Source organism: Carettochelys insculpta, chromosome 3 (genome assembly GCF_033958435.1).
Source record: "Carettochelys insculpta isolate YL-2023 chromosome 3, ASM3395843v1, whole genome shotgun sequence".
NCBI lineage: Eukaryota > Metazoa > Chordata > Testudines > Carettochelyidae > Carettochelys > Carettochelys insculpta.
The window spans coordinates 32,130,817-32,143,920 of NC_134139.1; the positions used below are offsets into that span (position 1 = coordinate 32,130,817).

At 45.6% G+C, this 13,104-nt stretch overlaps 1 protein-coding gene across 3 annotated transcripts in view; it reads right to left on the reverse strand.

Annotated features, from left to right (window-relative positions):
• HHAT (hedgehog acyltransferase) overlaps window positions 1-13,104 on the reverse strand; it is a 367,215-nt gene that overhangs the window by 302,208 nt on the left and 51,903 nt on the right. For all 3 annotated transcript variants that reach the window (XM_074988515.1, XM_074988516.1, XM_074988514.1), the window contains exon 8: window positions 4,076-4,247. In XM_074988515.1, coding sequence (XP_074844616.1) covers window positions 4,076-4,247 — 172 coding nt within the window. The remainder of the gene's footprint in view (window positions 1-4,075; window positions 4,248-13,104) is intronic.

The following is a 13,104-nucleotide window of genomic DNA, read 5'->3' on the forward strand; positions in this document are numbered from 1 at the left end:
TTAGCCAGCAAATGAGCAGATTTAAAAGACAGAGCACAAATCCATTAACTTCATGAATCCTGAAGTGTAAACACTTCTCAGGGTGTTGTGAAGCCAAAGCTTAAAGGTTTAAATGGCATTCAACAACCTCTGTGTGCAGGTATCTAGAATATTCACATTCCTCTGTGCAGTACTGCTTAGAGAAGCTTACTTGCCTAGTTTCCTACTACAAAGGAGACAACATTTGTCTTGATGATGGATAACTGCTTGTCCCAGGTGCTACTTTATTTGTTAGCTAGTCCTATATATGTGTGAAAGGAAAAGTCAACGAATAATGGACAATGTACTCCAGGTAATGTTAACATTTCTGTGCTGTTCTTGTTAATTTTTTTTAAATTACTGTGTATCATTTACAGTACATCTGTGATACAGCAGAAAATCATTCATATTTTAAATGCTCTGACATTTTAAAATTAGTACCGTTACTACATAAACCCTTTTTATGCTTATAGGTGTACTTTACAGGGACATTATACTAAACCTTTTTATGTCCAAAAAGCTATTCTGCTTTATGCTCCTCTAAGGTGAGCTTTTGACCTTGGAAAAATCTCCCCAAAATATACTGGCTTACCCTTTTCTCAAGTTTTAAGCTCTGCAGCATCTGCCAACATTGACAGGTTTCATTGTATATCAGTGCAGAATATTCAAAAAAAATTGGAAGGGCAATAGTAACATTCAAGTTATACATATTTTCATTAACTGACCTAATTACATTTTATTTCAATCATGTCTCACATTTCATTTTGAAGTTTACGAGTTCATAGGGACAAAGGTGCAATGTCTGATACACACAAGATGATACCTACAGATTTCAGTCTGTCAACGGCTAAATGGATATCAATCAGAAAATAGGAAAAAAGGAAAAGAATGGTGCAGGAATCTTAATATACCATGCAGTCAATCCTTGACTACAGTGGTTTTCAACCTCCAATCCCAAAGGTATCCACACTTCCATTCAAAACTTAAGGATCCACAGATCAAAAGAGAGTGAAAACCACAACTTCAGTTTCTACATTTTTTTCAATCACTCTTTAATGTAAGCAGTTTGAGTACTACAGAACTTGACAAAGGTACATCTGGATCTGAATAAGGAACAGTAAAAGGGTAAATAAAGTTATAACTAGGAAAGGAACAGAGGGGACACAATCACGCAATTTAAGCCTAATACTTCACGTGTCTTAAGTCTGTTAATGTATTTAACTTAGACATGAAGCACAATCTATCGTCTATCAATATCTTGTGTATATTGTCTGTATGTCTGTCTGTCTGTCAATGCGACACTTGGTCAAGAACTCCTCTTAAACTGTAAAAGCTTCAACAATGAAATTTGGCATGCAGCTTCCTCTTAGACTAACTTAAATCAAGATGGGATTTGATTGTGCCTGGGAAGTGGGAAATGCTTGAAACCCCAGGATTTCCCAGAACATGGAAAGGGAGGGGCACAGATAGAAAGGATGTGATACTGAGTGTGGCAAATGGGAGGCAGCTGCAGCACCAAGAGAGAGCCCAGCAGGGCTGGGGCTCTGCCATCTTGCCTACCTTGAAGACCAGATCAGTAGCTCCACTGCCGCAAACCCAGATACTCCCCCATCACAGGGAAAGCCTACTGGCTGCAGCAAGGGGTTCTGGAGGTGGTGGCAGCCTCCAGACAGCCTGCAGGCCACAGGAGGGGATGCTGGAGGCTGGGGACAACCACCTGGAACCTCATCCCACCAAGACAGCCTGCAGGGGGAGACAGCTAGAGAGGTGGGGCAACCCCAGAGCCTGACCTTCCCAGCCTGCAGGGCCCAGCTGAAGGGGGACAGCCCCCTGGAGCCTGGCCCTCCTCAGACAGACAGCAGACCACTGGAGGGGAACAACCACTGTAGCCTGGCTCCTGCCCACACAGCCTGCAGGCAGTAGGAGGTATCTGGAGGCAGCAGCCCCTAGAGCCTGGCCCCTCCCCAGACAGCTTGCAGGCCGCAGAAGAGCTACTGAAGGGTAGGGCTGTCCCCAGAGGTTGGATCCCGCCAGACAACCTGTAGGCCACAGGAGGTACTAGAGATGGGGGAAGATCAGGGAAGCCCCCACAACTTGGTTCTCCACCAGACAGCCTGCAAGACACAGGGAGACATTTGTAGGTGGGGGTGGGGCTTCTCCCACAAAGAGCCTGCAGACTATGGGGTTGGGGAGCCTGTTGGGGGCAACTCCAAGAGCTCTCCCCACTGCCTGCAGGTAGAAGGGGGCTACTGGAGGCTGGGGACAGCAGCCTCACTCCCACTTCAACAGCCTATAGGTCTTGGAGGAGGTCTGCAGGCGGGGGGGGTGGCAAATAGCTGCAGATTGTCTGAACTGGACAGAATGGAAGCATTTAAAGTGACATTTTTACTGGTACATTCAGCCTTGAAAACTTAACCAAACCATACTCTTTAACTATCTTCATTAACTACACTGTCACTCATGATCCCTCTGTGGGAGTGCACTATTCCCCATTAATCACATCTCTTCCAGAAGTAGGCTCTCCAAAGGGCAATTTTACAGTCCAGATTTGCTCGGCAATAGACTTTCATCATCTGAACTTGCATTTTAAGCGTTTTCTAATCACCAGTTGTAAATGAATTTTAGTTATTGGAATAGTGGTACTGGTTGCCTAAAAAGAATGTGTCAGCAACCTGAGCTGCTTCTCAAATAGTACATTTTATTTACTTTTTCAATATGGTTGGTAATTTACACACATGCACCCAATATTCAATAGTTCTCTCTCATTCTTGGAGTCCTGCACCTATTAACTGATCAGCATTTGATTTAATATATTCTACCACTTAACTCTATAAAGCTATTACCCTCTGAATACAGATGGCATCACCACCAAACAGGATTTAATTGACTGAAGAATTCTTGTTTGGAACAGGAAATGCTAATTCAGAATCTCCTTTTACAAATGCTGATTGAGTTAGTGAAGGAGAAAAAAGCATAAAGGAAAAGTGCTTATCTTTCTGTCATATACAGGCTAACTTTGAGAGAACATGCACCAGCGCCCTCTGCTGGAAGGAAAGCAACCTGGTCCTGATGAATTCTGCTCATAGATTCCAAGGTTGGAAGGAACCACTGTGATCATCCAGTCTGACCTACTGTATAACACAGATCAGATGACCAAAAATAAGCCACAGGACTGTATATAATTTACGGTTTTGTGTACCACTGTCCTCTGCTGGTCAGAACTAGCTCTTCTTTTATGTCCTTACAAAAGGTTCACCTAACCACTCGAGGTAGTGAGAGGCACCTACTTCGTTTCAGTGAGGAATAAATCTTACTTTGCTAAGCCAAAGTTTAAGAGTTTGTGGGAAGGTTCCCAAACTGTACATGTCACAAAACAGCAGATCTTAGCATCTGTATATAAGAATACAGCTTAAATGTGACCACTATCAACAATTTTGCACTGCAGTCATTATTTTAATATTTAAGCATCTACCATCAAATTATCATATATCCACCAAAGAGAAAGAAAAAGAAACTGGGGGGGGGGAGAAAAAAGGACAGGGAGAAAATGATTGCAAAATACTAAACATCTCTCTCTCTCGCTCCCTCTCATATACAAACTCGATGATGAGCATCATAAATTTAAGAGTTAACACATACATCACTGCCTTCCAGCCACCTTGTTTTCTTCTTGAATCCCTGGCTTTATCCTTTTAGCCTATTTTGTCTTTTTAAGTAAGTAGAACAAGTTAAAGGGGAAAAACCACGGTGGGCAGGAAGAACTGTAAAATTTTTCACAGAATGTTTGTCTCTTTTCTCCTCAACATTTCAAAAATTTCACACAGTTCTGCTGCTGGCTTAAAAATAGGGCGAAAATTTCACACACATTTTTACAATTTGTTTTAACTTTTTAATTCCAAGATTTCCCCACAAAGTCTGAAAATATTCAAACGATCCTAATTATAATTTTTGGGGGTGCAAACTCTTGCCATGTGTGTCTATACAACCCCTTTTGGACACTGAATATCTACTTGAACAAGTAATTAACAGGTATGCTCAAAGTTGCAGTTACACATACCTAAGGTCCAGTAGGACACTGCTCCCAGATGTGAAGAACTGCTGTATATGGCATGGATATACATGAGATGAATCATCAGCTCTGCCAACCACCACCAAAAGAAAATGCGAACTATTCCCAGCAATAAAATGCAAAAATTTTTCTTCAAACTGAAGGGTTCTTGTCTCCTCATCTACAGAAAGAAACCAAAATAAGTTACACGGTATACAAATGACCAGGTATTTCATTCAAATAGACTGTTATGCTGCTTTAAATTCTTACAGTTTAATTTCTTTTTGTTCTTCAGTGACACCAAGTGCACCATTTTCAGTGTGGTGTTTGGGGAATTCTCTAACCATTCACAAGTCATGGTTATTAATTCAGTTTATAGAAACAGTTGCGAAGAAGAATGTTAGTGATATGCACAACATATTTGCATCACTCCCCAGGACCAGACATAGTACTTGCAAGCATTCAGTTCCAGTTCTGCCTGTTGAGGAACTTGCCACATGATGTCAAATGGGGAAAAGGGACACTTCAGCTCTAGATCCTGTCTACACTACAGATACGTACTTCAGTCCTATTGGCTGAAGTTGCAGAAGTGCTGTAAGCCACAACAGTGCAGAGATTTTACATTAGCCATCCCAATTCAGGTGCATGAGGCTCTACCACCACACAGGCAGTATACTTTTGAAAATGCTGCTGGACCTATATATTGTTGTATCTATCCCACAATGCAGCTGTATCAAGTGTATTAAGTTTGCATCTGTTCACATTTTTTATTTGCCTAAATGGACATTTCAAATGGTTCATTCCTGCAGGGGTTATTGATGTACATCCAATGAGGGAAGAGATGTATCACCACTTTACATCCCCATGTTACCCATTCAGATATCCTGTCACCCCAATGCCAGATCAATTCTGAGCCTCAGGGCACCAAATATGTTGAACGCCATCATATCTGAAATTGCTTGAGGAGGGCCTGATTTAATTATAAACCTCTAATTTCTAAAGGGCTAAGGGATACAATTACATTTTAGTAAAACCCACATCTGGTTCTATAAACGATACCTTAAGTACACAATCCAGCAAAAGTTATCTGCTAAGAAATCAACATAAGCTCCTCAAAGAACACACCAAAAGAAAACTTTATGCATCTCTCAGCGTGTCTACCGCTGACATTTGTCGTTTTAGTGTCTCATCACACTGGGAACACAGGAATGAAAGAATTCACTGATCCTATGTCCATCTACTGCAGTATCCCATCTACAGAAGTGGCCAGCATCAAACGATCGGACGCAAAGCGCAATAACTCCACAGCAGGCAGAAGAAACTGGAAAACAGACTCCAAAAAAAAAAAAAAAACAGATCTAATGTGCATTTTTAACCACCCTACTTTAACCACCTTGTGGAAGTTCCCCTCACTGACACAAGCTAACAGACTTCACTCCAGAGGATAAAGAGAATTACAGGTTGAACCTCACTAATCCATCACCCTCAGGACCTGATTGCTGCCAAACAAGAGAATTTGCCAAACAGGAGGTCAAAATTGTCTAGCAACATTGCCAACACTTCCACTGCTCAGTGGGCTCTCAGTTAAAATATGCTGGAGTAAATTACAGCTAAGTAACTGCACAGAACACAGAGTCAGGATGGGTGGCTGTAAAACTTTATTGGACTGTGGGAAACTTGGTCACAATCATGATAAGTTGACATCCAACTAACTAAAATCATGCCAAACCACAGATGTTGCCAGATGAGAGTGTGCCAGACTAGAGATACTCAGCCTGTACAATGCATCTGATGAAGTGGGTCTTTGCCCACGAAAACTTATGCTCCAAAATATCTGTTATTCTATAAGATGCCACAGGCCTTCTTGTTGTTTTTAAAGATACAAATTAACTCGACTACCTCTCTGAGACCTGGACAATATCTTCAATTAATAGTTTGCTCCCCCTTAACATCTGTTGGGTTACCTTCCGCCCCCCAGGCAAAGCACTTGGCCTTCAGACCCCTAAAAAAATAAATAAATAAAAAATAAAAAAACCCTAAAATTAGAAAATTCTACTAAAATAAAGCCTCATGGGCATCCCCAGAGCCTGGCAGTGCACCATCAGGTACGTACCCCACAGGGCACACACCCCCTGAGCATAGGGTGGGGGCACCACTTGACCGGGGGCCCCCCACATCCCCACAACACCCCAGCCTGACATGGCCCAGGCAAACCACAGCACAGGGACGGTGCCACAGCCCCCAGTGCCCATCAGCACCTCCACCCATGGACAGTGCTGTGCCCCACCCCCAGTGGGAGGGGAGGGGGAGGGCCACTGGAGGGGACCACCCACAGGGGGATGGATGGGGTGGAGACACAGGCCCTTGTGGGGTGGGCCATGGGTCAAGGCTGGGTACTCACAGCCTCCCTTCCCCCTTTCCCCCTATTTCTGCAGCCGCACCATCTGTCGTCCCCGACAGCCCTCCCAGACCACCAGAGCACCAGCTGTCAGGGACACCACCTGCCCCAGTCCTGGTCCACTCCCGGGGACGACACCGCCACACCACCACCACCTACGACCAGGAGGTGGCTGCCGCCCTCCAGCGCCAGGTGGACCTCATGGAGCGGAGGCTCCAATTCGAGGAGCAGGAGGCCGCCTGGCACCAGGAGGCCTGGCGCGAGTTCATGGCCACCTTTAACTGGGTGGCCAATACCCTGGAGGAGCTGGTGGCCCGTCTGCCTCCCCCCCGATGTCCTCGGTCCTGCCCTCCCCACCGCCCCACCCGCTGATGTCCCACCCACTGCCCCACCCACCAGCTCCTCAGAGCAGGAGCCACCCGGGGCCATGGACCCACCTCAGCCATACCTCCCCATACTCCTGGCCCCCAGGCAGCCTTGCCGGGGACCCCGGCTGAGAGGGCGACCAGCCAGTCGGACGCGGGGGGTTGCACCCTTCCACCCTCGCCCCAGAATGATGGGCCAATGGGTGACCTGCCCACATCTCCCCCCTGTAAATAGTTGTCCCTACGCTTGTATATAGCTATTTATAGTTGACCCCCCGCCTTATAGTTTGTAGAGATGTTCCCACTTGTACATAGTTATTTTCATTAATCTGTTCTTTTTGCTAATATTATTATTTATTTGCCAAAAAGAGGTGACATTTTTGTTTTTCTTGTAAATAATGACAGTTTTATTTTTCCCAAAACCTGTGTCCCATGTGCTTTTGGTGAGGGTGAGGTGTGGGTGCCAGGGTGGGGTGCAGGGATGGCTGATGGCGGGGGGTGTCTTTCACTGGGCCCTCTGGTGAAAGTACTCCCTTAGGGCCTCCCGGACCCAGACCCCATCCTGGTGGGCCTGGCGGCTCGGGGCGGCAGCTGGCGGGGGGTAGGCTATTGCGGCCTCCTGTGCCCAGCCCTGCACGAAGGCCTCCCCCTTGCTTTCCACCAGGTTGTGGAGTGTGCAGCAGGCCCCCACAACCAGGGGGATGTTTGGGAGGCCCAGATCTAGGCGTGCCAGGAGGCAACGCCAGCAGCCTTTCAGGCGCCCGAAGGCTCACTCGACCACTTGCTGGGCATGATTGAGACGGGCATTGTAGCGCTCCTGGCTGTCAGAGAGGTGGCCTGTATAGGGCCGCATAAGCCAGGGCTGGAGGGGGTATGCCGCATCTGCCACAAGGCAGAGGGGTACAGTGGTGTTATCCCCCAGAGGGATCTCCCTCTGGGGGATGAAGGTCCCCGCTTGCAGTCGGCAGCATAGTCCCGAATTCTGGAAAACACAGGCGTCGTGGGTAGAGCTGGGCCAGCCCACACAGATGTCCTGGAAGCGGCCATGAATGTTGACCATGGCCTGCAGGACCACAGAGTGGTAGCCCTTCCTGTTAACATAGCGGCCACCACTGTGATCTGGGGCACGGATGGGGATGTGGGTCCCATCAAGGGCTCCGAAGCAGTTAGGGAATCCCATGGTGGCAAATCCCTCGACGGCCACATCCAGGTCCCCAACTCGGATGACCCTCTTCAGCAGCAGGGCATTGAGTGCACGCACCGCCTGTGGGGAGGGAACATGGGTGCCTGTGAGGGTTTGCAGAGTGTGACCCCCTCACCCAGGCCCCTCCCACCCAAGCCCCACTCCTGAGGCCCCTCTCACCCAGGCCCTACTCACCCATGCCCCCCTCCCCAGCAGGTAGTTCAGCCCCAGGCCTCCTTACCTCCATGGAGGACAGCACCGACTGTGGCCTTTCCCACTCCAAACTGCTGTCCCACGGAGCAGTAGCTGTCTGGAGTGGCCAGCTTCCCGACAGCTATTGCGACCCTCTTCTCGACAGGGAGGGCGCGTTGCATGCGGGTGTGAGCCACTGGCAGAGCTCCATGAAGGTCTGCCAGCTCATGCGGAAGTTCCACAGCCACTGGTCATCATTCCACTCCCCCACAACCAGGTGCTCCCACCACTCGGTGCTGGAGGGGTAGCTCCAGAGTTGGTGGGGCACCCGGCAGGGGAGGGCGAGGAGGGCCCGATGGTGGGGGGCGTCTCCTGGTGCGGGCTCCCATTCCAGAAGCTGCTGGGCACCTGCCCAGGCAACATCTAGAAGGGCGCCTGCTCCGTGAGAGACAGCTTGTAGGGCTTCCAGCTGCTGCTGGAGGTCCATGTCTGCGGGCTCGTCTCACCAACGCAGGGCTGCTCGTGCAGTGCAGGCCGAGTGTGTCTGGGAGGGGCCCTTTAATTGAGCAGCTTGCAGCTGCCCCAGAAGGGCTAGTGTGTTCTGTGACCCAGTTCGTGGGCTTTCCTGACCCCTTATTTCGAAATAGGGGGCTTGTGTGTGTGGATGCTCCGTGTTTCCCTGCGGGGCGGCTCTTTTTGATGTATCCCGGCACTACTTCAATGTTGAACGTCGATGTTTGCCAGCCCTGGAGGACGTGTAGACGATAATGGTTGAAGTAGCCTATTCTGAAGTTCTTACTTCGAAATAGGCTGCTTTGATGTTGTGTCCTAGTGTAGACATAGCCTATGTGTTGTTGAAACTCTCCTGTTCGTACCTAATATGCTGGATTTATTGCTCACAAACAATTTGCTACACTAAATGCATTACTCCTGTAACATTGCCATGGTCAGCAAGACCTATGGTGATCTGCTGAATAAGTGCTGGTCTTTCAAGTTTAAATCATAGAGGGCATATTTAATTTTTGCAGTTGGCAAGTTTCCTGGAACCAACAAACTCAAGGACATTAACTCTATTTGATGTATTCATATGCTAAGTCTCTTTCCACCTGCACCCTGAAGTAGGCTAGAACAGTGGCTTTCAACCATCAGGACATCAGTGTGCCATGAGAACTGTCCAAGTGTACCACGAAATGTGTCAATTTCCCCTCACTGTGGCTCTTTGCAGAGCCACTGCAGGGTGGCAGGGTACTAACGAACCCACACCAGCTAGGACTCAAGTTGGGGCTGGTGCAGGATTCATCAATTCCCCCTCCCACTCACACAGTGGCTCTTTGCAGAGCCACCATGAGGGGAAATGTCAACCCAGCAGGACGACGTTTGCACCAGAAGGCAGCTGAATGGAGTTGGGCCACAGTTTAAATGCTGTGTCCTGGCTCCAACAGGCTGGTGGGGAGGGGTGCCTGCTTTCAGTGGTTGCTTGTTTACTCAACATCCCTAACATTGCATTGAGCAGATTTTGAAAATGCATCTGTGCTCGCTAAAATGGTGTGTTTTGGGGTAGATTTGAAAGATGAATGCATATGGTCCTTGTTGAGTTTGTTGTATGCTCTACTATGTTGCAAACCTGTCTCGTAAGACTGGAACCATAATAAACGTGAAGTCTAAGAGCAATCAATTCAGCCAAAAAGAGTGGGTATGCCATGGAATTGTCTGTCTCACTGAAGTGCAACATGTTACTGAAAAGACTGGGAATCACTGGGCTAGAATGCACAGCTGATTGGCTTGTTCTTAATGAAGTCTAGAAAATTACCTGATAACTTAGTACATCTTTCAAAGAGCTTTCCAGATGCAGTTTCTCTTCTGACTCATCTCTCTTAATGACTTCTCACTGGCAGTGAGTACTTTGAAGAGACCAAGTTTCTTCAAAGTGCTGAAAAAATCACTTCACTCAGCCCTTTAATTCCTATGGCAGTCCTGTCAGTCATGGCTCAATGGAGTAACAGTGCATGTGTTCATTTTTCTATTCAAAGCCACAAAGGGGAACTGGACACCTGTTTCCTATTAATTTTAATGGAAAATGAGTGTCCAAATGTCTTTCCGGGTTTAAAAATGTCAGTCTATTTATGGACAAACTCACAGAAAGGAAAGCAAAGCTGCACACAGGCTAGCCTACCCATACTAGGCTGAACACAGCTCATGCAAACAACAATAGCAGCAAAGATACCATAGTTCAAGCTATTCTCCGGAGAGCACAAAGCCGTTAAGGACACTGGGTATATTCTTTTCTTGCCAGCCTGCTCTGCAGGTTATGCAGCACTGTCATCACTGCTGTCATTACCTGTAGTAGGTGGATTTAATCTAGCTCTTGCTGGCCAGCCTATACAGATTTTGCTGTAGACATACCCCACATTTAGTTCACTTCTAATGTTACTTTAAAGTGTAGGGTATTCTACTTTTTTAACCATATTTTCATTATCCATCTCTTTAGTTAGAAAGTCATCTTCTCCACTGCACTGGGTGGTAAGCGTCTCTTTTCCTGTCACAGAGCCCACCCAAGTCCACTTTAATATGAAAAAAATATCATGTTGCCAGGTGGTGCAGAGATAGACAAAGATTAACACTTAAGCTAGCCTTCAAAACTTAACTACATCCCTCAGTTAAGCGTGGGGGTAATGTCTAGCTGGTTACAATGGCACTCACTTGGACAGATCCATGCAATCTGCTTACGCTTATGGAGTTACAAAAGCACAGAGGCAATCCCCACTGTTTTTTTTTTCTTTGCAAAACAAAGCATTCAGTTTTCCATATAGGACTATATTAGGTTTCTGAGGGTATATGCTGCCCTGAAATTCCATATACACTATTGGTGTATTGGTGGCGGCTGGGGGGTGGGAAGGGGCTATTTTACAATTTGGTCTTCCCTTGAGTTGCCCAGCAATTATGTATTCAGAACTACATCTGTGCTAGACCATGTTCTTGCCTCTGTTCAATATCCTGGTGCACCACAAGCTGGCTTCTCATTGTTTCAATACCCATATGCTGTAAGTATCTTGACTTTTATGAAAAGTTACCGGTAAAGCATTGCTGTATTTAGTGACCTGCTGATATATCTATGCACGTACCTGGTACCTTGAAATTCTCAGTCTTTCACAGAACACTTACACACCAAGTCTAGGGTAGAAATAATTTATCTGCAATGGTTTCAATGAAGGTACTGGTTATTAAAAAGTTGCTGATTGGTAACACTGAAAACTATGAGATCTACGCTTATTAGAAGAACACACACAGCACCCACATGCACAGTGACAGCACAAGCATAGTCAATGCCATACCAATGTGACATGATATTGCCATGCTGTGGGAATACCATTGCCTTCATGCCATTTCTACTGAGACTTAACAAGGATGCCAATTGGTGCTAATATTGGCGAAGATTTCCGGGATATGAGCTTCTACCCATTCAGAAAACTGGACTGAGATCACCCACTCATTTCATGTAAGCTACCAGAGAGTCCTGAGATATGACTGAGCCAACTAATAACGGTTGCTTATTACCAGTCTAGGTTTTTATCTGAACTGGTGGGCTAGAAGTGAAATTCTCTTTTCTTCTACTAACCAAGTGAGGGTAGCCATGTTCTCCATCTCCAAAAGTGAGCGGTGTGAATGGTTAGTCACACCAGACGCTTAATTGTTCTCCAGAGTCTCAGCTCTCATTTCAGTCTTTACATGTTATGGTTCAAAGAGAAGCTTCAAACTGTGAAACAACAGTAACCAATGCAGAGACATCTGCATGAATTTGTAGAGCACCTGAAACAGCAGCTCTGAGATTTAAACTTTGCCATTCATTTGAATGGCTAGTAACTCATATCCTAGTGATGATATTTTAAACATCAATATTGTGAGTTATTTCACTGCTTGTCAAAGCATAAGAAAGGAGAAAAAGAATTATATCATGAAGAATTACAGCAGAGTCCCTGGCACACAACTGGTTCCTTTTGTTGTTTTGTTTTTTGGTTTTTTTAAAGTACTCAGCTTTCAAAAGTTTGGAAAACAGTTGTTCAAACTATCAGAGGCTTTCAAGACAGCATCACAGGAAAATGTGGGCCAATGAATGCTCAACAACTGCTAGTTAGGACATATTTGATGCAGAAAAATGAAGGATTTGCAAACTGCCGAAGGAATATTTTATCACCCATCTACACATAATGACCCTATCATTTCTGTTTCCACTACAACTGTGTGGGATAGTAGAAAATGTTTACCTTTTATCATTTTTCATATGCTACATATGGTCGAGTGTCCAGAAAACATGACTATATTAAGAATGTTCTCAATCTTTGGACCCCCGAATCTGCTGCATCCAAGACTTTCCAGAATTGAGCTTTTCAAAACAAACAACCTATGCAGAATTCAGTTCCCATATTTTCTGGGGACTAATACTGAAAATTCTTCCATTCTTATCTATACATATTTTTCTACCTGTTTTTGAAGTTGACTTTGTTTAGTATATAAGGTTGAACTAAGTCCAAGCACCAAAATATCTCTTGCACAGGCATCTGCTGTTTGGGAAAACAATAATACTGGAAGTCCACTCTTTGCATATAAGACCATTGCTCTGTATTTTTGCACAGCACTTAGATACTATGATGATGGGCATGTTAGAAACAGAATGGGAATGAATGGATCTATTGTCATGCAAGAAAAACAAAATAATAAAGAGCAATTTATTCATTTTCTGGTCATTTTTTCATTTGAATAAGGTGTATTGTCTGTAATACCCACAACAGAAAGAATCTAGTACCTGCTATCAGAGGCACTCTCATTGATTTGCTCAAAACTGACCTGTCTATGTCATTGATGTATACCCTGATGCTGTCAAACTCAGTGATAGATGTGTTGT